Source organism: Talpa europaea, assembly GCF_964194135.1.
Source record: "Talpa europaea genome assembly, chromosome: 2".
Lineage (NCBI taxonomy): Eukaryota > Metazoa > Chordata > Mammalia > Eulipotyphla > Talpidae > Talpa > Talpa europaea.
Window position 1 is genome coordinate 84,986,613 of NC_140068.1, and position 27,654 is coordinate 85,014,266.

At 39.1% G+C, this 27,654-nt stretch overlaps 1 protein-coding gene across 1 annotated transcript; it reads left to right on the forward strand.

Moving 5' to 3' along the window:
- Positions 1-3,929: 3,929 nt before the first annotated feature.
- Positions 3,930-27,654, forward strand: ADGRF1 (adhesion G protein-coupled receptor F1; the record flags this gene model as incomplete). Its single annotated transcript, XM_084228339.1, has 14 exons — positions 3,930-3,998; positions 5,285-5,342; positions 7,099-7,248; positions 8,748-8,921; positions 10,680-10,780; positions 11,604-11,662; positions 15,030-15,181; positions 16,261-16,424; positions 17,989-18,177; positions 20,111-21,484; positions 23,000-23,041; positions 24,062-24,121; positions 26,329-26,383; positions 27,581-27,654. 14 exons carry the CDS (start codon positions 3,930-3,932, stop codon positions 27,652-27,654), a joined length of 2,721 nt encoding a protein of 906 aa, XP_084084465.1.

The following is a 27,654-nucleotide window of genomic DNA, read 5'->3' on the forward strand; positions in this document are numbered from 1 at the left end:
TGAATTATTTCTTAACATCCTTACTTTTGAGGATCCAACTTGAGTCAGGTAATTTCTTTTCTGTAAAAATATATTTTTATTGTTTTGAGGTTAGAATCCTTCCTTTTTTACAGCAGTGATCATCAACCCAGAACACCTGCTATTTGGTAAGTTAATTTGACTCAATTAAAATCAAATTCTGACACAATCCAGTGAGTAACTGAGACAGGTGCTGAGATTGAAATGCTATTAATGTTGATATTAATAACTAACCACATTGAGGCTAAACACCTGCCTGGTACTGTTGTGGGTACTTTATGTTTAATAACTCATTGTATTCTCCTAAAAACTCCTGAATTAAATGCTATTCTCCCCATCTTAGTGAAGAATAAGTGGAGGTGTAGAAAGCTTATGAAGATGTGAGAGGGTGTCTAGCTGAAAAATATCAGAGCCAGGACCTGAACCCGCCTGTCTACAAGTCTGTTTTGATCCATATGCCTGTAGATAGGTTGACCTACTTTTGACTAGTTGTCAAATACAGGATGCCTGTTTAAATAAGCTATCAGAAAAGCAAAAAATAATTCTGGACAATGAGTAGTGTACAAATATATGGGTAGTGAGTACTTCTATTAAAAAATTATCTGTTAATGGGCCTTCCCTGGTGGTGCAGGCAGTTGGGCTCCTCACTGTGAAGCTGTCCACAGCCTCTGCAGTGTGGGTTCAACCCCGGCCGGCCGGCAAGATTCCCACATGGCGCGGCAGACCTCTCCTGTCTCGCCCGCTGCTCCCCTCAGCAGTGCACTTTAGTAAATCTGCCTGTTCTGTTCCCCACTCTGTCTCTGGTGACTCCTTTCACCGCCCCCCCTGCATCTCTGGCCTGTACCCCAGCTCTTGTATGCATAAATAAATAAAAAATATATAAAAAAAAAGGTTAGGGAGGAATGGCATACCTGGACTTTCAAATGAAATGTTTTCTTCCCCTCTTCTCCTTCCTCCCCCTCTCCCTGCTCCTCCTTCTCCTCCTCCTCCATCTTTCTTTGTAGTCCAGTGATTCATAATTGGTGTACCCCAGGGTAGAGGTGACAATTTACTCTAAGTGACAATTTACTATTTCTAGCAAGTCCAAGGAGACAGCCCAGAAGACACCCTCCAGCACAGGAGGAAAAGAGAACAAAGAGAGAGAGAGAGATCCAGAGTATGAGAGTTTCCTCACAATGTCCACAGCTGTCACCCAGGCCTTTTTCAGTTGGGTTTGCAGATTCAGGTGTGGACTCCATGGGGGTGGGGTGTGGGGAGAGAAAGAGAGAGAGAGAGACCTTCAGGCCTTCTGTTTGGAAGCAGGCTTCTGCACAAAGAGAGCCTACACCATCCCACATGTACCACAATGCTTATCTCCTTTGAAAGCTCTAGCCTTCAGGGCAGTATTCAATAATTCACATTAAAAAAAATTTCCCTGGAAATGGAGAAAGAGTGGAGAGAAAAGGGCTGGAAAGAGCACAAGCTCCCTCTGCAATGAGGCTGTACTACAAGAAAGAACTGGGAAATAAGTTTATAGGACACAATATCTTACAAAAGAAAATGGAATAAAATAAGAGCAAATATAAAATATCCATAGGTTAGATTATGTTATGGAAACAATTAATTAGGTATTTTATATTTGTTCTTATCTCAGAGAAAGAATTAGTTTTTATTTCATGAAACTGTTCAGTTATTTAATATGTATGTGCATAATATACAAATTTCATTGTATTTATATGAGTATATATAGGTATATAAGTGTATACTCCTGTCATACAATATATATTTTTCTTTCTATGGGGCCCAGTCAAAACTGTTTGTAAAACACTGCGCTCGAGACAAGTATCTGTCACTTTTGGAAAACAATAAGCACAGGTCATATGAAATAGGACTTAGAGCAGTTAAGTGTTAGGAAGCCAGATCTAGAAGAATGCTTGGAATACAGCCTGCTGCCCAAGAAAGCTAAAGCAACACATTGGAGATGACTTGGCAAGCATGATGATGAGGGCTAAGAGGACCAGTTCCTTTAGGGGAGAAGGTAAATACAAAAGTTGCTTGTGTCTCATTGCCTATTTTCCATGCTTCTCTAGAAAGTCCTAGATAGGACCTTTGCTGAAATGGAGTGCTCAAGTGTGGCCTGTATGCTGTCTTTAATACCTTTTCTCTTCTTGTTGACCAGAGAGCTAAGTGTGGGCAGCGCTGTTGGGATGGAGGGCTTGCAGGAAGCTTAACGTACACCCAGGAAGCAAGGTAAGGGCTGATAGAGAAGCTCAACTCTGTGTTTTTTGCACTGCTAATCCAGGGCATTTATTTTAATGGTGGGCTATTGAGTTTGAGAATCATAGTTTTGATCTTTTCCCATGTAGACCTGAAGGAAACCTAGAGAGGCCAAGGGAAGCATTCCTTCATGTTTAGTCAATGCTGTTAATAAAACTTTAAAAAATACATTGTGGTAAAAAACAGAACGATAGTATAAAATATATACTCTTAACCATTTTTAATTGTACAGTATTTAGTATATTCACAGTGTTTAGTATATGTTTGTTGTGAAGCAAAGTTCTAGAACTTTTTCATTTGGAAAAACTGAAACTATATCCACTGACTGAAAACTACTCATTTTGCCCTCCTCCTACCACCTGGCAACTACTGTTCTACTTCTTATTTCTATGAGTTTGACTTTTTTTTTTATTAAAATTTTTATTTATTTATACAAGCACTGGGCACAGTCAGAAGCGTGGGAGGGTGAGAGAATTCACCAGAGCCAGGAGCAGAACAGACAGACTGATGAAAATACATTGCGGAGGGGAGCAGCGGGCAGCAGGAGAGGTCTGCGTGCCATGTGGGACCCTTGTCAGGCAGCTGGGCATCGAACCGGTGCTGCAGAGGCTGAGGGCAGCTTCACAGCCCAGCGCTCAACCGCTGCGCCACCGGGGAGGCCCTATGAGTTTGACTTCTTTAGATACCTCATATAAGTGGAATTATATTTGTCATTTTGTTAGCTGGCTTATTTCATATATCATAATGTCCTCAAGTTTTATCCATGCTGTAGCATGTGACAGGATTTCCTTCTTTTATAAGGCTGAGTAATATTCTATTTCTAATAGACTTTTCAGCAATGATAGAAATCATTAGTCATAGACACTAACCACATTTGGCTATTGAGCACTTGAGATGTGATTAGTGTGACTGAGAAATTGAATTTTTATTTAATTTAATATTAATTAAAATTTAGATTATCACATGTGCCCAGTGACCAATGTATGAAACAGAACTGTTCTAATGTGATTTTTAATTGACATCAAATAATCTGAGTACCAATTTTGTGACCATGACTATACTGAGTTTTTCTGAGCTAACCATAAACTTGAGTACAATTTGCTGTTAAATACATAGACTATAAAGATAGAATTTTGTTAGATTAATTCGTTATTATTTTTATGTTTAAACACTCAAATTCTATCCTTATGTTAATGTCTTTATTAGTCCTTGGTTCTTTTTATACTTGTTTTACAGAGATGAAAAGGAAACCTTAGTGAAATATAAAAAAGGCTGAGTGCTAAATTCATCTAGTTGTTAAGATAGAAATTTATGATTTTTAAATAGCCTGTTTTTAGCCAAATCTGATCACTTAAATGAGAGCACTTGAGTAATTTTCTAATAAGTTTGTAAAGACCAAAATTTACTATTTCTGCATTGGGAATAGAAGTAATGATGGAAGTAAAAAATATATTTTGTGTATGAAGTGAAAAATAATCAAACACTTAGGTCTTCTAATCAGCTTAGTTAACCTTACCACTGTGAACATTTTAACATCTTGGCTTAAATTACTTGTGTTTGTGCCTCAGCAGTATTATCACTGGCTCATCTGGTCACAGACTGTGAACCAGGCTGTTTATGTTCAGCTTGAGAGAGAGGAGAGCGTCGTGCTGAAGATGAGAGTCTGTGTATTCTGGCTCATCTCTTTCTTCACAATCACTGAGGGCAGTGATGGCTTCCTGGGGGTGAGTTGGCATAAGTCCTATTTTTTTTTCTCTCTACCACTTCTACTCTCTCCTGGCATTTTAAGAATCCATCACTCTCTAGGCAACAGAAACTGCATGATTTAATGGACTTGGAATCAGAAGTCCTGGGGTTTTGTCTCAACATAACTAACATTAGTTGTATGACCTTGGACAAGTCATTTCATCTGTTGGAGCTTAGATGACCAAAATGCAAAATAAGGACTTGAAACCATCTTGGAGATTCCTTTTCATGCAAAACATTCTCTAATATGGCCTCTTAGATGGAGAAAAAGTATATGGATTGGCATTAGCATGCTCTCTTTCCTTTCTCTACTCACTTTCTTAATGCTCTTCTCTAGAAACATAGTTTGAATGTTCTTTACATGCAATGACTGCCCCCTCCCATTTTGTCTCTATATGAAGTCTTTCCTCTGAACTCCAAGTTCATGTACCTTATATCCACTTAGTGTCTCCAGTTGGGTGTCCAGTAGGCCCCTTAATTTAATGTCTCTAAAATTAAACTCTTCTTTCACCAACCTCAGCAAGTGGTATCACCATCCTTCCAACTGCTTAGGCAAAAAATCTTATTTTCATGCTTAAATTTTCTCATAATCCACATCTGAAATAGCAACACTTTTTTTGCACCTTTAGCTTTAAAATAGAGCCAGAGTCCAGATACTTCTCACTGCCACGATGGCTGCTACTTTGATTGACACTTTCAATATCTCTCACCTGTATTATTTCAATAACTCCTGAAATGTTCTCATTCTTCTGTGCTTGTCTTGTCTCAACATGCCTGCAGGGCAGAGTTGTCTAAAAAGTAAATTAGAGCATGTGTTTTCTCTATTCAGGGCTCTCCAGTGAGTTTTCATCTTGCTCAAGTAAAAGTGAAACCCTTGTCATAGTTTATAAAGAGCAGCATGGCCTGCTTGCCCGCTTGGAGACACACACTCCACCCCTTCCTGTCCTCTCTGCCTTGACCATAGCACCCAGCTACTCTGATACCCTTGCTCTGCATCTGTACATCAGGCATATCTTAACCTCTGGACCTTTGCACGTGCTGTTTCTGCTAACTGGAAGGTTCTTTCTCCTGATATTCTCACTTTTCCACTTCCTTCAGGTCTATGCTTAAAAGTTGCCTCCATGAGGCCTTTACTGGCCACGTCCCATCACACTGGCTTGAATTTTAGATCCATTATTTCAGTCTCTATGGGAAATGCAAAAGGTTTTATAAACTACAACATCGTAAATCCTCATCATAATTATTCTTTTTTTCTCTTTAACAGAGAAATGAGGGCATCAAAACAAAAAGAGGACTCATGATGAATAAGAGAAAGCATCTAGGTGAGACTCCACCAGATGGCATGGTTCTGTGGACTCTGGTGCCAAGAGACAAGGGTTCAAACCCCAACAGCGGCTTCTGGCTGGTTGTGTGATCTTTGGCACATTATTTAACACCCCACATTTATTCCTGCTAGCCAATTTGTGACACATGTGAGGACATTTGTGAGGATTAAATGACATATTAAAGTAAAGTATCCTGTACCACATCTGGTCAGGACCTGCCCTATTCTTTCTTTCTTTCCTTCCTTATCTTGATCCTAACAACGTAACCAATGGGCACAGACCTCAATCTAAGAATGTGTTGTTTTCTGAAATTTAATTTGTGGGTCTGGTATTTCAATCATTGAGTGCATTTCTCATAAAAACAGTGATGCATGCATTGGGCTGCTAGGTTCTCGGGTCAATCCACAAAAGCCTTTCTATGGTATTATGAATCTGCCATTTAGCAATGTGCAAATCGTGCATAGAACTCAGCACCATACAAGGCTATGATTCTTTGTAAAATGAAATAAACATTTCAACCCTGGATGCCTTGACTACATTTCCCTTGACAGTAAAAACACAGCAAGTATTTATTGTGATGTAACTATGTGTCTAGTATTCTATTAGGTGTGTTAGATGAATTAAATCTTCACACTGACCCTAGGAGTTAGGTCCAATGGTCATTTTCATTTTATGGAAAGTGAAAGTAAAGCACAGAGCTGGGGGACAGGAGGCATGATTTAAACCCAGTCAGTCTGACTCCTGAACCAGTGCCATTAACCCCTGACAGTGTGGCCAGTGTGGATCTTTGCCTCATTCCTTACATCTTAACTCGCATGGGAAGTGGCAGGAAATCCCTTTAGCTCCCACCACTAGATGTGACTCCCATGGTCTGGAGCAGAAGTTCCAGCCTGCAAGGAGATGGGGACAGCGTGAGAAGGGAGTTAAGGCTCTACAGTGTGTGGTGGCGGGGACTTGTGGCAGAGAGGTCTCTTATAAATGTATTGGACATATTATAACCTCATCAATTACTGTTACCCTCTTACCTTCTTTCTGAGAAGCTCCTCATTTCCTCTGTCCCTGCAGAAAGCATAACGTGCCCTGAGATATCTAAGAGATTTCTAAGAGATGTTGCAGCCAGTGGCAATGAAATGAGAGCCAGGATTGAAGGATGCTTACCTTTTGTTTCTTTTTCTCTAAGATCCTTTACATTCTTAGGCTGGAGACCATAGGATGAGCTTAGGAGGGTCCTGAAATGCCATGCAGTTTCCTCCCAAGTTTCATGTGAATGCACCCAAATGATGTGATGGGAGAAGACTCATGCGCTTCATCTCTCCCACCCCAAAACACGCAGTGATGTCTCCTTAAGGAAACACAAGGTGATACTCAGAATTGATAAAGTGGAGATGAGGATACAGGGAGACTCAAGTAAATGTTGGTTTTGTTTTGCTCCTGAATTTCACAGGAATACACAAACTTAACTAATTAATAGAGCATTTTTATACAAGGAAGGGCTTTTTAGAAAGAGCATGTCGGTTTTATATTGAAGATACTTCACAAAGGCAGGAGCTAGGGAAGGGAAGGGGAGAGTGACCAGGATTTTTCTTACCCCCTTCATCCTGGGGAGATGATGTTGGGGTAGGTCAAAGAATTAGGAATGTGGTATGGTCCCTGACCTCCAGACTCAATCTGATGGTTACTTCAGCATCATTTCCTTGGTAATATTTCCCTCCCCGATGGAGAAGAAACTTCTGGACTGTTTTTCTCTCTTTAGGCCCAGCCCAGGAATATGAGTTGCTACTTCAGGTAGCCTATAGAGATTCCAAGGAGAAAAGGGAATTGAAGAATTTTCTGAAGCTATTGAAGCCTCCATTATTATGGTTACAGGGACCAGTGAAGATTATCAGAGCTAAGGCCACCACATGTAAGTCAGCTCTCTGGGGACTTGGGTGGAAATCAGGAGGATGCATGTATCAATTAAGATATTTTAGATTATGCCGTGGAAACAATCATCCCTACAACCTCTGTGGCTCTAAGGAGCACAGGTTTCATTTCTTCTTCATGCTACAAGACCATTGTAGGTTGACAGAGGGACTGTGTTTGTGGTGGTCACTTAAATATCCAGTCTGATAAATCAGATACTATATCAAATGTACCATTCTGACCCAGAAAGGAATGGAACATTAGAGCATTTCACATTGACAATTGAATTCTTTAACTTAGAAATGATGCACACTAATTCTGTTCACAATTGGCCAGAATGGGCCCCCTAGCCCCACTCAACCTCAGGGTCAGGGGCAGGCTATGCAATCTTACTAGAAGAGAACAAGAAATATATGGTAAATGTCACTAATAGCCAGCATGGTGGGATTTTAGGAAGTAAAATGATTTTTCAAAGCAATGTTTCTCAAAGTTTGGTGCCCAACCAGTAATATCAATATCAGGGAACTTAACAGAAAGGCAAATCCCTGAATCCATCTCAGACTTACAGAATCGCAGACCTTGGATGAGACCCTTCAGGAGATTCTGATGCTTAATAAAGTTTGAGAACTGTTAATTGCACAATACCATGCATATTTTTATGTAGGTGTCTGATGACTTTGCTCCGCTTTTTTGTTTATTAAAAAGGGATGGCTTTTAAAGAAAATTATTTATTTATGCATATAAGAACAGGCTAGAGGTGTGTGTGGGGGGTGGGGGTGAGAGGATTCACCAGAGACTGAGTGGGGAACAGAACAGTCGGATTGACTGAAATACACTGCTGAGGGGAGCAGCAGGCGAGACAGGAGAGGTCTGCTGTGCCCTGTGGGTTAGCTCTTTGGCCAGGGGTCAAACTCGTGATGTGCTGCAGTAGCTGCAGATAGCTTCATAGTGCTGTGACTTAACCCCTTGCATAACCAGGGAGGTCCAACTTTCATGAAAGTTTTATGTCAAATAGAAGGGAATGAACACAGAGGATTAGCTAATGGAATTTTTCATCAAAACTCAAAATAAGTGTCTCTGATTTTTTTATCTTGCATACTGTGCCTACCTGGGAGTGTGCTCTATGGGTGGGGAAAGCTTCCAATAAGATGGATGACAAATACCTGTAGAACCCTTCAAATACCTCTCAGATTGACATCTCTCTTTTGCTTCTCTCCAAATTCCAAGGGCTATCCACTAAGCATACATCTTTTTTTGGGATGTTAGACTTTGCCATTTGATTTTGAATTTTTATGTTTGCTAGTTTTCGGATTCCAACCTCAACCTGTTGCTTGGACATTCCCTTACGTTAAACAGACAGTTTGCCATCTTGGTTTCATCCTTCTAGCCTTCAGTAAGAAATAATTGGTTCATGTTCTGAATCAGAGCTAAGGATGAAAACTCATCAGTAGTCAATTTATTAACCAGACCCTGTGAGACCAAGCTCTGTTTTTCCTGCAGATTGTGGCAACCAGAACGGAGTCCTGCGCTGTGCCTGTGAAGATGGCTACACCTGGTTTCCTCCCTCATGCCTGGATCCCCAGAAATGCTCCCTTCACACAGCTGGGTCACTTCAAAGCTGTGACTGTTATGTCAACAAACTCTCCCAGAGTGTTAATTTCTGTGAGAGAACAAGTAAGAACTCAAGTATACTGCTTGGGGCCCCTCCCAGCCCACATGTAACCAAGAGGGAATTCTAGCTCTTAGCCGTTGTTACTTTTTGCCTATCTGAGCAGAGCTGGTGTTTGCAGGGGAATTGAAAGGCAGTTGGCATAAATCCTGTAAGCTTGGTTAGACACAGAGAAAGTTTCCTTAGTGCAAGAAATTCAGAAATGCAAGTTGATGTTTGGGTGTCACTTCAACTTTGAGGTACATCCAGCTCAGCTTTGCAATTCTATGATTCCTTTGAGATTTGGGGAGATACACTGAAATCTCAAGTAGAGGAACCAGTTGAGTAAAGGAAATTTTTCTTTCTATCTTCTTTTCACGTCTTTTGCCAAAATCAGTTTCCAGAAAGGAAAGATCTAAAGGTGTGAAAGCAGGGAGGTGTACCTAGTGACTATGATTAAGAAAAAAAAAACAAACTCTAAATTACTGAATGCGTTACTACAACAACAACAACAAAAAGCTTAAAAATCTAATTTAGGGGGGTGGGAATTGTATGGGGAATATAACCAAGATGAAAATGCATACATTGTGCAAAAATGAAAAATGATATAAAGATATATAAAATAAAAAAAGAGGCTGACAAAGAAAAAAAAATCTTAGGAAAAACAGCTGAGGGAGATACTATTGGCTTAGTTTGTGTTCAGTGGATAGGGAGGTGAGTCAAATGAATGAACTGAGACTTACTGGACTCTAAGACGTTTCCCTCAAGACTATTCAGCTATCTGGAAGCTCTGATTTTGGTAGAGCTGAGCAAAGAATGACGGAGGACCTAAAATTGACGGATACCTGGGCATCCCTGGCTTCCCTCCCCAGAGCCACAGTGGCTCAGATTAAGGCAACATGCATTTATTAAGCACCATCACTATACCCAGATCTGGGGCAAATTCTGGGTGCTCACAATAGAACATTTCTTTTGCTAGATTTGAATTAATAAACTAGTTAGGGAAGCCAGTGAAAAGAGAAGACAATGACATTTTTCAACAAATTTTGATGAATGCCTACCTTTTGAAAGATGATCCACATTTGATCCATTTTCAAAGGATACAAAGATGGATCAGACAGGGATAACAATCATATTAGGCTTCCCAAAGAGGTAGTAGTAGGCAACACATATATGTGAGTAATAGATGCATAGGTAAGTACAAGAAGCTGTTAGGAAAGGATGAATACAGTGTTGTAGAAACTCAGAGGAGGGGAAGAATCTTTGTACCTGGGGAAGGTCTTGAGAGGAGGTGCACTTGACTAGGTCCTAAGTGAAGGAAAAACAGGCTTTCTTCAGACAGAGCTGGAGAAAGTCCTGTCCCAGCGCAGAAAAGAACCAGCAATGGGAAAGCAAAGGGTATGTTGGAGATAAGAAAGTAGCTTTTTTTGTTTAACAAAATTTTAATGGAGACAACGTTTAAGCTCAATGTCTATATGGGGATATATTTCAGTGTTAAGTGATGCTTATTTTTAACCACAGGAGTGGTTATACCTCCTTGTAAGGTTGTTTTGATTACCAACACTTTCCCTTTACTGTTCCAAATCCACAATTGAAAATCCTGCTTTTATGTATCCATCCTATGTTGTTTTAGGTGAACATTTATTATAAAAAGAAATGCAAATATCAATATTGAATAAATGGGCTCTAAATTGTATCTCCATAATTTTGTGCTATAATAAAATCAAGGAAATAATTTTTATACCTATAAAATTTCTATATCTCTATCTTTTTATTTCCCATAGAGGTGTGGGGCACCTTCAAAATTAATGAACGATTTACAAATGACCTCCTAAATTCATCTTCTGCCCTATACTCCAAATATACAACGAAAATTGAACTTCAAGTAAGCATTTTCTAATTATCACATAAGAAGTTGTTGACTAACCTAAGTTCAGATGTTTTCAATTCAACATGTTTATTCAGTACATATTCTTAATTATTTATTTTCAGTGTGTTAGTATAGAGCAATTAATTGCTTTTTTCATAATGGATGTACTTTGAACATTTTATTTCTTTGGGAATTTAGCAGTTGACTTCTCTCCATTTCTTCTGTGTTCAGTTCTACATATTTATTTGGGTAATATTATTCTAAGACTTCTTGACTAATTTCTTATGTTTTTTCAATCATTAAATTTTTTTTTTCATAATCTAAGCTCACTTATTAGTATTTGTTCCACAAAGAAGTGTCTCTTGTAAGTGGCTTGGCTAAAGAATTTTTACTGAACAAAATTCTGGACTTCATAATTGAAGTCAGTTAAAACTAGTCAAGGTTTCTCATCTTAAGATGATGGTTCAGGTGTCATTCTAACAGAAGATATGCACAGATACTTTACCGAAAGATTCAGATTAAGTATCTAAGTATCTATAGAAAATAATGGCTTATTTTTGGAGAAAATAGACTTGGGTGAACTTATTATACTATCTTGCACCAAATTTATCCTTTAAGCAGTTGGCTCTTGCTTCCTTATTAGCAACCTGAAAAATTAATTATGTGTGTGTGTGCATTTTTTAGCTTTCATTTTAACCATATTTTTATAATATACTGTATCTATTTCTTTGCTCAGTCCCTCCATTGGTTTATTTATTGTCTTCACACACTTTTTTACTTAAATGTCTTTTTGTGTATGGACAAAGATCAATATATTGTCTTTTGTTTTCTTTGTAAGCTTAAAGAAGCATACAAAAGAATTCAAGGTTTTGAGTCAGTGCGTGTCTCCCAGTTTCGGTAAGTAATGCAGTGACCTTAGAAGGGCATTGTTTGATTCCTTGTACATCAATTGTGCAGAATATTTAGAGCTGTTCCTGGTGACTTTGACAGTAAACAGGTTAGCCGTGGTCTTCCTGGTAGGATTCTTAGTAAACCTGGGAAAAGTCTATGATACTTTAAAAAGTCTGTAGAGGAAAGCTTAGTTTTTCATTTAAATGAGTCAGAAACTTAATTATTGAATGACTCTCAAAGATCTATCAGAGACTTGACTGCCTAGCCCACAGTAGTAGGGCAGGACTTCGAAGGAAGCAGGAAGTTATTGTGTGTGTGTATTGGAAAGGGCGAGGGATGGAGATGAGGTCTGTGGGTTGCAGAGGGAGGGATTATCTTTCCACAACCACAGGGGGGCATGATGTTGTATAATTGGGGGCCAGAAGGGAGAGTTGGGTGAAATACATTTTGTGTAGATAGCGTGTGTACACTGTAGTTCCAAACCCGGTGCTCATTGTCTATAGCAAATAAAGGGATATTTAGTAAATTATCCTTTTGTTTATGCTTTAATTCCCAAGTTATTTGGTTAGTTAGTCATGTGTGCATTGATTACCAACTATTACTTGTCTGCTTAGAGGTCAGAGAAGTTGACATATTACATATTTTTCTTCCCCACAATTAGTTTTAAAGCAAGCTGGAGAAAATTTTCAACAGCATTTCCTATAAATATACTCTTCTAGATATTATCCTTTAATTCACCTCATGTTCTTATATAAAGGTGCATAGGGATACTTTTTTAAAATTTCACTGTTAAGAAAAAGTATTGTTTTATTTTAATAACAAGGTCTGCATAATTAATAGTATTTCCTCTTAACTGGATTGTTATTAAGCTCATAGACAAATATGAAACTCAATAATTTTCCATTGAACATTCATCAAGATGTATTCAACATTTATATTTTTCTGTTCCTTGATCCTGATTTCCTGTTTCTGTTCTAAGTTATATTCTTTCATGTATGTTATAAGCTGTCTCCAAGTTTGTAAACAAAATCACAGTAAAAAAACGGAATAAATCTATATAATATAATCATTTAGATTGTACTCTTTACATGTATGATTTAAAGTAAATCTTAATCTTTCCTTATCTCAACTTACTTATCTAAGAGGATTATTAACATCTGTGTAAGTTGATTTAACTTTATTAAATCAAATGAAATAATAGACAGGAAAATACTTTGTAAACCAGATAAAAGGGCCATATCAATGCAAATATTTTGAAACTATCCCTATATGATAATTTTTTGCAATCCAAATCCTCTGGATTTTTAGATTATGAGTGGTAATTCATGTAGTGGTTATGGTTAATATTTTGAGCTTGGAGCTTCAGAGGCTCTAACATATCAATTAATAATTGATAAGTTACCAACCCAACTTGCCTTAATAACTCAATTCCCATCTCTACAACACAGGGATAATACTGTGTTTACCTTATGTAGTTACTGCAGTATTAACTTAATGTTAACGTTAATGGGATCTCACTGCCTTTCATGGTTTCAAGCACCATCTTTATGCTGAATGTTTCTAAATCTATTACTTCATTTTGGTTTTTCTCTTAAACTCCAGACCCGAATTTCCAACTGCCTATTTAATATCACCTCTTGCTATTTTACTAGCATGCTAAATGTAACATATCTAAAACAGGTGCTCTACAATTTGCCTCCTCCTAACCTTTAACTGACCTCTAACTGTTTTCTTTGGTTACGGAGATGCTATTCTTCCATTTGCACAAACTCGAACCTTACAGTTTTGTTTTAATTTCTTTTGTTGAGGTATAGTTTACATACAGTGATGAGCTCAAATCTTAAGTGGACAGTTCAATCAGCCTTGACAAATGCTTGTACAAACTACCTCTATCAAGACAGAACATTCCATAACCCCCAAAGTTCCCTTTGCTCCTTCCCATTTAATATCCACACCCATGTTTCCCTATTAAAAATAACCACTGATGTTACTTTTATCATCATAGGTTAGTCTGGCTTATTCTAGAACTTTCTACAAATGGAACCATCCAGTGTGTAATTTTGTGTCTGACTTTGTTCAGGCAGCATAATGTCTTTGAGATTCATCCTTGATTTTCTAAGTATCACTATTTTCTTCCTTTTCATTGTTCAGCAGTATTCTGTGTTATGAATATACTACAGTTTGTTTTTCTATTCCTTGACATCCTTCCTGACTGGTTTCTTTCTCCCACACCCAAAATTGCTTCATTAGTAAGCCCAATGGCTCTACCTTCAAATTCAACCTGAATCTGACCACTTGTGTCCACATGTGCTGTTACTTTACTAGTTCTAGCCACTGTTACCTCTTTCCTGACTAGTCTTCCCGTTTTCTTCCCTTCAGTCTATTTTCTATACAACAGCCAGAGTGGTGTTCTTAAGTAATAAATATGATCATTTCCACTGTCTCTTAACAAACAATAAGATAAAACAAAAAATAAAATTCAAACTCTAAGGCCTTATATTTTCTTTTTTAATATATTTTCTTTTTATTATTTTTTAAAATTTATATCTTTTACATCATTGTGTATTCCCCATAAAATTCCCAACACCAGTTCACTAGTAAACCATTGCCATAGTCTCTTGTGCTCTTCTATCCTGTTTTGATCTATTTTCCTTCCCCTCCCTTGCAGAATATCTCTGATTTATGGTTGCCTGCTAATTTATTATCATTATTATTATTGTTGTTACTATTACTGTTATTTTTTTCCTGATCTAAGATCTTATACCTTCTGTCTCCTGGCTATCTCTCTAATATCACCTCCTACTCATCTCTCTCTTACTTGCTGACGTAGGGTCATGCTCATCTTTAAGTTTGTCAAGCTCATGGCATTTTCTTGCTTAAAGACCTTCACATGTGCTGGGATGTTACATGGGTGTTCTTTGCATTGACCTTCTCAATCTGCAGGTCTCAGTTTCAAAGAACCTCTGAAGGAAGAACCCCTTCCTGACCAACCTTACTTAAAATGAGCCTCTTTCCATTGTACCACATAACACCTAATAACATTTGTAATTAAGTATGTAGAGAGATTACTTTTTCTCATTTATCTTGTCTTCTCCATGGAGGTAAGGACCAAGTCAGTTTGTTTTATTCTTACAGCTCCAATGCCGCACACACAGTAGGCCCTGATTTAGTGAATCAATATCATTTTTCTGGGCCTCCCTGGTGGCACAAGGGGTTTAGACATAACACTATGAAACTATCCACAGCCATTGCAATATGAGTTCAATCCCCAGCTAGGGAGCTAACCCACATCTTGTATGTATAAATAAATAAATCTTTTAAAAATATATCATTTTTCCTCCTATTTTCCTCCCATTTTTCCATTTCCTCCCAGGAATGGAAGCATCATTGCTGGGTATGAAGTTATTGGTTCCAGCAGCACATCTGAGCTGCTATCAGCCATCGAACAGGTGGCCGAGAAGGCGAAGGTGGGCCTTCGCAAGCTGTTTCCACTAGAAGATGGCTCTTTCAGAGTGTTTGGAAAAGGTAATTCTGTATTCCCATCCTCTTTTTAAATTGAGAGTCCTTTAGTGAATAACCGATGCATGTCTTCAGGAAGTTGCTTAAGGATGTTTTTGATACAGAATTGCTTTAAAACTGACTTGGCTGAAATACTCCCCCTCCCAACACCTCCATTCCCACACAGAGAGTGATGAAACTTGATTCCTGCTGACTATTTCAGATCCCTGGTAATCCCTGCTCTGATCCCCGCCTTACTATATAAACATTATGGAAGACTAATTTCACTGTAGGCTCTGATGGAAATGATTCAGCAGTAGTTTACTGGCATAAGTGTTGAAATAGCTCAGGGTCTGACATATTTCTAAAGCATAACCCAAGGAAAGAATGCATGCATACAGGTCTTTAATACACACACACACACACGCTCTCTCTCTCTCTAATTTTTTCTTCACATGTATTTCTTTTCCTTTACCTCCTTTGCATTCAGTTAAACCTTTCTACCAGAATTTATGCCACTTCTTTTCTCAGCAGCTTTTATGCAACAAATATTTAGTATCCAAAATGTCTAGGCAAAAATCACAACCCTTGTGGATTTTTCTATTCAGTTCCATTTCCCAATCCCAATCATGGTTAGAATATGTTATTAAGGGTCAGCTGCAAGAGTAACTTGTGGCTGGTCACAATGTGAGAAGCTATTTTAAACGAGTTCAAAGTAGGACCTATCACCTTCAAATGCAATTGCCCATCTTTTTTTTGTTCCATAGTGTCTCAAAGATCTTCTAGAATTCCTTTGAAGAGTGAAAATATTTCCTGGGAGCGATATAAATATCTTCACCTTATACTTGCTGGTTGATAGCCCATTAAATGTGAAGTTGTTTGCACATATTAGACACTTGAAGATAGAGAAGTTAGCCTGGCTAAGGGGTAGTGGCAATAGGGCATCAGAAATGATGAAGTGGGTCTCAAAGACAAATTTCTCCAACTTCTGAATTTTTTCTGGGTTTCATCTTCAAAAATATTATTTCTAAAGCATTCTGACATGGTTTGCAGAGTGCCACGATATTCCGAGACGTATTCCCTCTTATATTTTCATTCTTTTCCAGCCCAGTGTAATAGCATTGCCTTTGGATTCGGGTCTAAGAATGATGAGTATACTCTTCCCTGTAGCAGTGGCTATACTGGGACCATCACAGCCAGGTGCCAGCTCTCTGGGTGGCAGGTCCTCAGGGAGACATGTGTGCTGTCTCAGCTGGAGGACCTGAAGAAGGTAAAGAATTTCCACCTTGTAGATTTCCCCTGGCTTTGAGTTTCACAGTGGGCATCTCCCAGTTAGCATAACTAGGTAGACTGATAAAATTGACTCATTGACCAGTGCACAAAAGTTGGGGGTGACATCAAATCCTCCTAAAACCTCAGAATGTGGGCATGAGTAACAAATCTAAGTGGCAGCTGAGAAATTCAGAAAATGCAGTTTTGTTGTAGAACAGTGAATCAGTGATGAAGAGGCAGTGATGAAGAGGTCTAAGAGAGAATGGTATAACAGTAACTAAGAATGCCTTGGAACTCCAGAAAACCTGGGAATCAACAATCCAAGTGAAGCTGCCAGAGATTTAGTGCTCTTGCGGGAAATTAAGGAAGGGAGTAAGGCAGTAAGAGATGAACCAAAGAGAATGTCAGGACTGCAGTGCATCTTAAGGGTCACCTTGGTTACCAACTTCCTTTCAGAGATCAGGAAGTGAAAGACTAAGAGCCCCTCTGGTAACAAGAGTGCTGAACTAGAAGCATGGCCACTTGACTTCCAGTCCCATGCCATGACATCCACATGATATTCACTTAGGAAGAGTCAAGTACTTAAGACAAAGTAGGTAGAAGGATGGAAGGAAATGGTAAGGAGTTAAAACACAAGTTGCAGGAAAGAGGGACTCCAAGACCAGATCACAGACACGACTTTGCAAACAGGTCTCCACATTGAACAGAAGTTCCCCGGGCACTCAGCTACTGTGCCAGAAAGTCCCAGAACAGTATTTATCAAGAGCTTATAGAATGTTTACTTTTCCTTTTATGGGCCTCAGTTTCCTTATCTGTAAACTGGGAAGGGGGATTGGATCAAATGACATCTGGAGTCTATCTTGCCTTCTTTGCCTCAGTACTCGTCATGGACCATAACGTGACAGTAGCTGAACATGTATGTTCACTTCAGGGTGTGGGAACAGCAGATACCATGTGTCTAGCCAGAAAATGGCCCTGTCAGTTGAGAAGAGCAGAAAGAGAAATAGGTGGGATCTGGGCTCTCCTGGTTTTGATGGGAAGGGATGTGCCTGCTATGTTGCCTTCCAAACTAGCCCAGTTTAGTGAAAGTGTCTCAAGGAAGAAGTAAAACTTCTGGTGACAAAGTGTAGTCACATCTCTGTGCATGTGCCTCTACCTGTATCCTGCCAGGATTTCTCAGTGTAATCAGTGGATATAAATAAGATTTAGTGCCAGTAGACCCCACCTAACCAATTCCCAGCAGGGTACTATCTCAAAAGTCACTAAAGATCAGTTTCTATATAATTAGAATTCTATGTAACAAAGACAATGATTTATATGAAAATGTCTTTTTATAGTACCTCAAAGGGTGACAAAAGGATTAAATCAGTGAATCCCTGGTGAAGTATCTAGGGCTGTGTCGGGAGTATAAAAAGCACTGACTGACCGCCATTGTTATAACTATTACATAGTTAGCCACATATAATGCACCATACAAAGGGTTGTTATATATGAGAAATGTATGTATGATAAATCACAAGCATTTTATTGTTTTCCTGAACGTAACCATTTTTTGTTCCTAGAATTTCAGTGTGATGGCCAGCAATGCCACGGAGGCAGCTGTGTCATCCATCGTGCGCCATCTTTCGGTCATCATCCGGCAGAACCCATCAACCACAGCTGGGAATCTGGCTTCGGTGGTGTCCATTCTGGGCTGTGTTTCATCCCTGTCACTGACAAATCTCTTCAGGGTGTCTAACTCAACCATGGAGGTATGGTCTGCCTGTGCTAAAAAAGCTCATTTCAAAAGCACTGTCTCATCGGAGGAAGGACAAAGTGCCCAGTGCCCAAAGAGGGCATTGCTGAGAGAGACAGAGAGCTATGTGACAGTCTGCATGAGTTTTACTGCTTCCTCTGCAGGATTCAGGGAACTCATGCGATCACTTCATGAGTTCAAAGTAACAGGCAGCTGCACCCCGGGGGTTGCCTGGGATGCACCTGGCCTAGAGAAAGCCAGGTACCTTGGCACCCCACATGGGCCCCAACTTTTTAATATCTGTTTGCAGTCAATAGCCATTCTTTCCTGGGGCCATATCTCTGACTTTGGCAGAATTTATTTTCAGAACTCCCTACTTTCAACTGAAAAATTCATGATTTAGTTTGGGTGTTGAAAAATTAATTTTAAAATCATGCAAATAAAACTTGCTCACTATGAGAAATGCAATAAAGCGAAAAGAAAAGTTTATGATGTGACTGGTCACCCCAGAATAGACACTTGCTCACATTTTAGGGATCACCTGAGTGCTCAGAAGAGTGACAAATGGTGACACATAGCTGGTATTCGATAAATATCTATTTAGTAAATACCTTTTTAAACATTTTGGAGATATACATGTTATATCTTAAAGCATATCACATATATAACATTACATAATCACACAATATACTCAACTGCAGAAGGAGAAGGTGAAAATTATGACATAAATATGAGTATGTTAAGCTCCCTGGATCAGAGAAAAGATAGTCAGATTTAAAAAAAAAAAAATACCCCAACTGTATACTGCTTACAAGAGGCCAACTAAAACTAAATCTTACACAAAAAAAGGTACACATAATACGAAGGGCAAAAATAGAGCAGGCAAACAGGAGCCAATGGGAAGCAGGGGTTCCTGGAGGTAGGAGGAGACCCACTAGGGGTTTGGATCAGAAGTCACAGAGGGACCTGTAGCCTAGGATGCAGTCAGAGGGGCCTCCCTGGTGGCACAAGGGGTTAAGCACGGTGCTATGCAGTTATCTGCAAACTCTGCAGCATGAGTTTGATCCCAGGCCACCCAGGGAGCTACCCACATGGTGCAGCAGACCTCTCCTGTCTCACCTGCTGCTCCCATCAGGAGTGTATTTCAATAGATCTGCCTGTTCTGTTCCCCACTCTGTCTCTGGTGAATCCTTTCACTCCCCAAACCTCTGGCCTGTACCCCAATTCTTGTATGCATAAATAAATCAATCTTTAAAAAAAAAAAAAAGGATGTGGTCAGAGAGACAGATGCAGATTCCTGCAGGGAATGCCTGGGAACAATAAGTAAGAGAGATGGTTGTTTGGGAACAAGTGGCAACTTTTCAAGGAGCTTTTTGGAAGCAATCACTCAGACTAAAACTGACCTTGAAAACGCACAATGAGTAATTCCTTGTTGCCCCAATCCAGTTTTAAGAATTTTTGCTTTATGATCTCCTTATTAAACAAAACCCACAAATACACAAGAATTAAAACTTGAATGTCCATGACATGAATTTAGAAAATTCTGATGTTAGACTCATGAACATAATATGGGAAGTCAGTTAAAAGTAATGTCTCTCTCTGTAAGATTCGGCCTGGGTGGTGAAACAGTTAAGTTTGCCTTGTCAGGAGGAAGAAAATGCAGATTGCTGCCACCCACTTGACAGGATTCTTTCTCATCCATGCAGAAAGCCCAGTGTGCATCTGAGTCCCCCAGTGACTGCCTTGGAGCTTATGTGATACCTGTGACCAGGTTTTCTAATCCAAAGTATCCACCATGCAGAGAAACTGAGTTGAATTTCATTGATGAGTTTTAACGTGGTCTTCAGCCAAGCCAATTCTCTTCTCAGACTGAATGCTAATAGCTACCTACTGTGATTTCTCATGTTTGTGTACCCAAAATGCAATTGACTTTCATGCTTATATTTCAGGATGTCATCAATATAGCTGACCATATCCTTAATTCAACATCAGTAACCAACTGGACAGTGTTACAGCAGGAAGAAGAGCATGCCAGCTCAAGGTTACTGGAGACACTGGAAAATATTAGCATTCTGGTACACCCAGCAGCTCTGCCTCTAAATTTTTCTCGGAAATTCATTAACTGGGAAGCGATTCCTGTGTCCAAGAGCCAAATCAAGAAAGGTTACAACTATCAGACTGAAATTTTTCAAAAAAATAACTCTGTTCCTATCAGAGGTCATGTGTTAATTGGGTCAGATCAATTCCAGAGGTCCCTTCCAGAAACTATTATCAGCATGGCCTCACTCACCCTGGGGAACATTCTACCTATTGCCAAAAATGGAAATGCTCAGGTCAATGGGCCGGTGATATCCACAATTATTCAAAACTATTCTATAAATGAAATTTTCCTGATTTTTTCCAAGATGGAGGCAAACCTGAGCCAGCCTCATTGCGTGTTTTGGGATTTCAGTCACTTGCAATGGAACAGTGCAGGCTGTCACCTAGTGAACGAAACACAAGACTCGGTGATGTGTCGATGTACTCACCTGACCTCCTTCTCCATGCTGATGTCACCCTTTGTCCCTCCTGCCATCATTCCTGTTGTGAAATGGATCACTTTTGTGGGAGTGGGCATCTCCATCGGAAGTCTCTTCTTATGCCTGATCATCGAGGCTCTCTTTTGGAAGCAGTTCAAGAAAAACCAAACGTCACACACGCGTCATATTTGCATGGTGAACATAGCCCTGTGCCTCCTCATTGCTGATGTTTGGTTTATTGTTGCTGCCACTGTGGACACCACAGTAAACCCTTCTGGAGTGTGCATAGCTGCAGTGTTCTTTACACATTTTTTCTACCTCTCCTTGTTCTTTTGGATGCTTACACTCAGCATCCTGCTGGCATATCGCATGGTCTTTGTGTTCCATCACATGGCCATGCCCTTGATGTTAGCTGCTGGGTTCTGCCTGGGCTATGGATGCCCTCTCATTATATCAGTCATCACAATTGCAGTCACGCAACCCAGGAATGAGTACAAAAGAAAAGATGTGTGTTGGCTTAACTGGTCTGATGGAAGCAAACCTCTCTTGGCCTTCGCTGCTCCTGCACTGGCTGTTGTGGTCGTGAACTTGGCTGTGGTGTTGTTAGTTCTCATGAAGCTCTGGAGATCCCCTGTTGGAGAAAGACTGAGTCAGGATGACAAGGCCACTGTCAGTCGCATGGGAAAGAGCATCCTCATTCTGACGCCTCTGCTGGGGCTCACCTGGGCCTTTGGCATAGGGACGATGGTGGACAGCCAAAATCTGGTGTGGCATGTTATTTTTGCATTACTCAATGCATTTCAGGTGAGAATAATAGGAATAATTATCGTATTGTCAGGAAACTAGAATAATTATAGAGACCCTAGGGTAAGACTGCCTTGGAAGCTATCTCATCTCCTTGCTTCCAGCAAGACTGTAACCAAAATTGCTCACAAACAGTGAATTAAACAAACTATTAATAAAATGATCAATTTTTCCCCAAGTTACTCTTACATGGAAGCAGAATATTAGACTGTTTCAGTCATGTATTACAGAGTTTTAAATTTGTTAGAGATTACATAGCTAAACATTAGCCCCTCTCACTGCTGACTCAATATTCTTTCCCCTGTGTAGACCTCTGAGAAAGGACACAGGGAAAGGAAATAAGTCAAAATAAGTACTTGTTTGCTTTGAGTGGGGCAAAGAAAGTCCTTAAGAGTACAGTAGAGTGGAGGCTACAGATTGATGTCAGCACTGTTTTTTTTTTTAAATGAAATTTTATTGGAACACAACCACACCCATTCATTTACACATGGTCCCTGACTGCTTTTGCTGCAATGGCAGAGCTGAGTGGTTGCAACAGAGACTTCATGACCTGCAAAGCCTAAACTGTTTTCTCTCTGACACTTCACAGAGAGAGTGCAGAAAGTAGGTAGACAAAGTAATCCTTAGGTTTTGGTGGATCTGGAAGAGTCAACAGTTCTGGCTCAGTGAAGGTCTTGGAGCTAAATATAGGTCTGGGTTCCAATAATCACCTGGGTTCAGTTTATCAATTGTGTCATCTTTAACAAATTACTTATCCTCTTTTTCCCTTAATTCTTTCATCTCTGAATCAGGAATAAACATATCACTAGATCATAGAGTAAATGTGAGGCTTAAATGAGATAACTTAGCACTTAGCATACTGCCTGGCACACAGTAAATACTCAATATGTGTCTCATCAGCAGTAGGTTCTCCACCTACTTCAGCACAGTGAATGATCATTAGTAGTAGCAATAGCAATTATGGGGAGCATGACTTACTGGTCAGGTTTAGGGACCTCCTGTTGAGGAGTGGGAGGGTTGGCATGTGGTGAAATGTCTAAACAAGCACTCACTGAAGGTGCTCTGATTGGAAGGGGAATCAAAGTCCACGGACTGGACTTAATAGAGAGGGTGCTGATACCGAGTCCCTCCACTCAGTACCTGCTGCTTAATAAATTTCTGTTAACTGCCTGGTCTCGAGAAAGACTAAACTACAGAATCAAACAGAAGCTTTAGGGTTTTGTGTTTAGCATGACACAAAGGAGAAAACAAAACTCTGCTTGCATTTACAAGTTTATTCACTGAATGCTTTATTTGTTCATGCATTCAACAAAGATCTTTTTGGGTATTTTATCTTATGTCAGACCCTGTGAAGGTACATAGTGGTCTTCCTTCAAGAGCCCATCATCCATTAGGGAGACAAACTAGAAATTTGAGAGGTATAATAGATTAATGTTTGGGAGGTATAATAGATTAATGTTGAACACATTCATTTATGATAAAAATGTAATGCATGTGATTTATTCCTTTTTGAAGGGGTTTTTCATCTTATGTTTTGGATTGCTCTTGGATAGTAAGGTATGTGTATTTATTGAGCTCTTTAGCCCTTAAACTAGTCATCTAACCTTTTCCTTTCTCTCCTTCGGTGCTGGGGCCTTCATTCACATAGCAAGAAGCTGAACTACTGGTACTTTTATAATGAAATTCTATAAAATTATAGAATTATAAGTTCAGATAGGAGATACACTCACTGCTGATAGTTATGCTTACATAGAGCCAATCACATTCACATACTATGAATGTTATAGAAAAAAAGAAATTGTTTCATCTTTAATTTTTGTACCCTTCCTTCATTATGGTTTGGCAATAATTTGAGAGCACAAGTACTTTCCATATGGATGAATTCCCTTCCACCCCTGTTGCTCCTTTAATTCATTTATCTATTATGTAGAATATACTTCAAGATACTTCTTTTACAATTCTAGAGCTTCATATAGAAAATATTAAATAGTTTCTAACATCAAATAGAACTTCTAATGAAGGGTGACCAGTGTAAGTAAAAGACAATAGAAAAAAATTGTTATGTAAACTCATTTCATTATTTTTCATAGGTGTTTAGCAGTTCTGTTGGAAGAGGTAAAGGTAGTAAGCTAATATAGTTAGTTTTCTTTTTAATAAGAAGATAAGAATATTTTATAATCGGCACAATTGTCGTACATCACAAAACCCCTGTTTACAAAGACACAATTTATTGTTCTTGATTAAACTAAGTAATTATCCTATTTGAGTCATTCATATAGTTAGGACACTCTGCTTTAAGATAAACTTCAGTTTATAGCAATTATACCTAATTACTAATGTCTGGAATCTGAATTATTATGGCTTTTGGTTCTGCTTTTCTTTGTTTAAGCCTAGGTTTGCTTATAGTTTAAGAGTCTGAGAAAATAAATCCTATCAGATATCCATGTTCATAGTCAATTAAATGCTTCTAGGAAATTATACTATTAAATAACAATTTCAACCTGTTGTTTTGTTCTTGACTTGTCTATGATGATTGCATATATGTATCTCCTCAATATTTCTTTGTTGCTGTTACAGTTACGACAACTGCTGTTCAACAAGTTATCTCCTTTAAGCTCTTTGAAGCAACCATCGAAGGTAATTATCTCTACTGCCATGGGTCCGAGGCATGAAGTTCTAGTTTTGCATTTTTTTCTCATGTATTCCTACAGAAAATACACTTTGCCATAAATCCCTTACATTCTCATCACTATTATAATTTTTGTATCTGGCACAATGCCAAGCACATGATCAATATTCATTAAAGAGTTGATATGTGAAGGAGTGAAAGAGTGAATGAAATGAGTGAAATGAGAAGGTAGGGAAAGCTACCAGGATGCTCAAGTATGGAGGTCTGTGGGTGCTGTAGACCAATATCACTTGATTTAGTTTGACTTCTCTCCCAGTATCTAGAATTGCAAGGAACTTTTCTCTGCCTGACACTCTGGATCTCCTGTAGATCATTGTTCTTGCTCCAGAAATGTAAAGGAAGGCCTTGGTTAACTTCTAATATATAAAATGCTCCTTTGAATTTTCTTTCTTAAGTTTAGTATAACTGACTTTGTCCCTTGAAATTTTAGCTCTTAAATCTACAAATTGACAAGTTTGTATGAAAAAGGAATCCTGTTTTTTACTTTTCTACAAAAGTACAATTCATGTAAAGGAGTACAATTAGAAACAAAAGTATTTGCATGTGTTAGAATTTTGTCTTTTAGCAAGACACCAAGGGCCTTTCCGAAAGGAAAGATTTCTGTGCCGGATAAAAGTTAACTCTCTTAAGTGTGTCATGACTTTCCTGGATATTTAGAGAATTTAGAAGGGATAATATAACCTTCTGGAATAAAAGTCTGTGAGGAAAATAGCCTCTGACATTAAAGCGATGTGCTGAGTCTACATTTCATAGCGGAGGTCACAGCTGTGAATTAGAGATTAGTGGCCCATGTCCCATGAACCTGCTCTGTATTTCTGAGTCAGTAACCAATTGACCATGTGATCTTCGGAAAGTCACTTAGTACCTTTTGGTTCCAATTTTCTCAACTGTAAAATTAAATGTTGGATTAGTTACTCAAAGCAGAAACTACCATTTTGTGATTTTTGTATTTATGTCTTGAAAAACTAAAATCCCTTGAACCAGAAAATATGCAAATAATGAATCATTCTCAACTCAAGAAAAGCAGAGGTTACAGCATGCGTGACTACATTAAAGAACTAACAAAGCGAGTTAGGTGACTCCCCACCCTATAAAGCAGGAAGTCAGAATTTTTCTCAGTTGAGAACCAAAGAGAGAAAACGCCCAAAGGTAAAATAAAACAAAGACAAAAGTGAAGATTCCTGACAGTGTTTTCTCTTCCTGATTCTAATGTCAAATCATCAGAAGGCAATGGCCTTCAGTGAGGGCTTTGTTTCTTTTGGATTTGTATCCTTTCTTTGATTTTGTTTAAATCAAGTTGACAAAAACAGGATTTTGTTTTCTGGATATGAGGCTAATTTGCTTTAAAATAAATATACTTTTGGGGGCCTCTCTGGTGGTGCAAGGGTTGAGACACAGCACTATGAAGCTACCTGCAGCCACTGCAGCACGAGTTCGATCCCCGCCAGGGAGCTGACCCACATGGCTCAGCAGACCTCTCCTGTCTCGTCCCCACAGCAGTGTGTTTCAGCCAACCTGCTTGTTCTGTTTCCCACTCTGTCTCTGGTGAATCCTCTCATCCCCACACCGCTGGCCTGCACCCCAGTTCTTGTATGCATAAATAAATAAATCTTTTTAAAAAATGTACCTTTGCAGAAGAAAAGATGAATATTTGCAATTATCTGAATGAGTTTGAAGGAAATAGCAGGAACCCAGATTAAAGTGGTTGAGGAAATAGACAGGAGGAGAAGATAACCCTCCTCTCAAGAAACTCATTTGTAAGTAAAAAGAAAGAGAAGGCAGGGACCAGATGAGCAGAAAGAGGACCAAATAGTGGGGCTGAGTGGTCAGCATGTGAGCAAGTCCATATACTGGGAGGGATGAGCCAGCAAAGACAGGATTTGAAAAGTAAATGAGAAAGGGGAGATAATTGGTGGATAAAGAGTCCTAGCAAGGACTGAAACCAAAAGGGACTTAGAAATAAGTTCTTAGGCACAGTCTAATAGATTAAAGCAGAATAAAGAGTGAGGATGTTATTAATTTCTTGAAAAGAAAATCATGATTGATTAGACAGATGGAATAAAGGATTGTTAATAACATCATGAAGTCAGGAAATGCAGACCACCACGAAAAAGAGACTGTTAATGTCCAATTGATTTATTTTTCCTTTGTGCAGCAAAACTCATCAGATTTATTTGCCAAACCCAGATTCAACCCACTACAACACAAAGGTGAGTTACAATAAGCCAAAGTCATTAGAGGTGGGGAGAGAGAATATAAACATGTCACATGAGGGCCATTCAATGGCTCTTTTTTAAAAGTTCATGTGAGAAGTGTGGGTGTGGGAGCTGATTTATTTGAGCGGCACTCAGAGTGGCCAGAACAATGTTGGGGACTTGATGTTCATATAGACCAGTGAGTGTCACTTGTAATTTCATCACAAGTGGCCACCATTTCCTCAGTTAGACAGTATGTAAGTCTGTGGCATTGATCACTGGGGGCTGTAGGGTGATCAGACCCACACTAATTGTGTCTTTACTGGGAGTTGCTCCTTCCATGCCAGCTGCTGAGCAGTGGGCACGAGGGCTGTAGCTAGGGCCAGTGCTGTGTCCCTGAAGTGTCCCTTGGAGGAGAGGTCCCTCCACCTACTATAGTAAGAAAGCGCAATTCTCTCCATCCATGATGTGTATTCTTCTTATACTCTTTCATTAGCTATTGCTGAAGTTAATGCTATTCAGCTACTAGAAAACTGATATTTAAACATTGCATGCAGTGTCAATATTCCTGGAATAGAAGGGTGGAGTACAGGGGTTGAAGAGAAGATAGTCCATTACAAGTTAAGTTGAAGTCGCACTTTAGTGGAGTCCCATTGCACATTCAAGTAAGTTACTGTCCTTATTAAGGTTAGGAAAATGGGCAACTCATTTTAGTTTCACATCATAATTATCTGAATTCCAGATACAGTTCAAATGTCTGAATTTGAAAGGGTGTTTTCCTCCCAAAGTGTTTAATGTGCTTATTCTGAGCCTTTGGGTCCTGTTTTCACTCCCAATTAGCCTGAGTGACTTTTACAAATCTCTCTACCTTTTTGGATGTTTGTTCCTCATCAATAAAATGAAAAACTAAGAGATCGCTGTTTCCTTCCAGCAGTATCATTCTCTGATCTCCAATCTACTTATGTCATTTCCCAGCAACGTCTGAAGAACACGATACTTTCTGTTCTCAAATGAGAGATGTGTGACAAAGGCGAGCTTCCGTGACATTAATGAGAGGCTGTGCCTCTCCACCCAAGGCATTCTGTGTCTTTCTGTAACTTCTCCTAATGCTGTCCAGAGCTGCAGTGAATTGCATAAGCTTATATTCATTCTGTTCTCATATTTGATTCCAGCATAGTAACAAGAATTCTTACCCTCTTTTTCCTCCCTTAGGCGCTTATGCACTTTCTCATACTGGAGATTCCTCCGGCGACATCATGCTGACTCAGTTTTTATCAACCGAATAA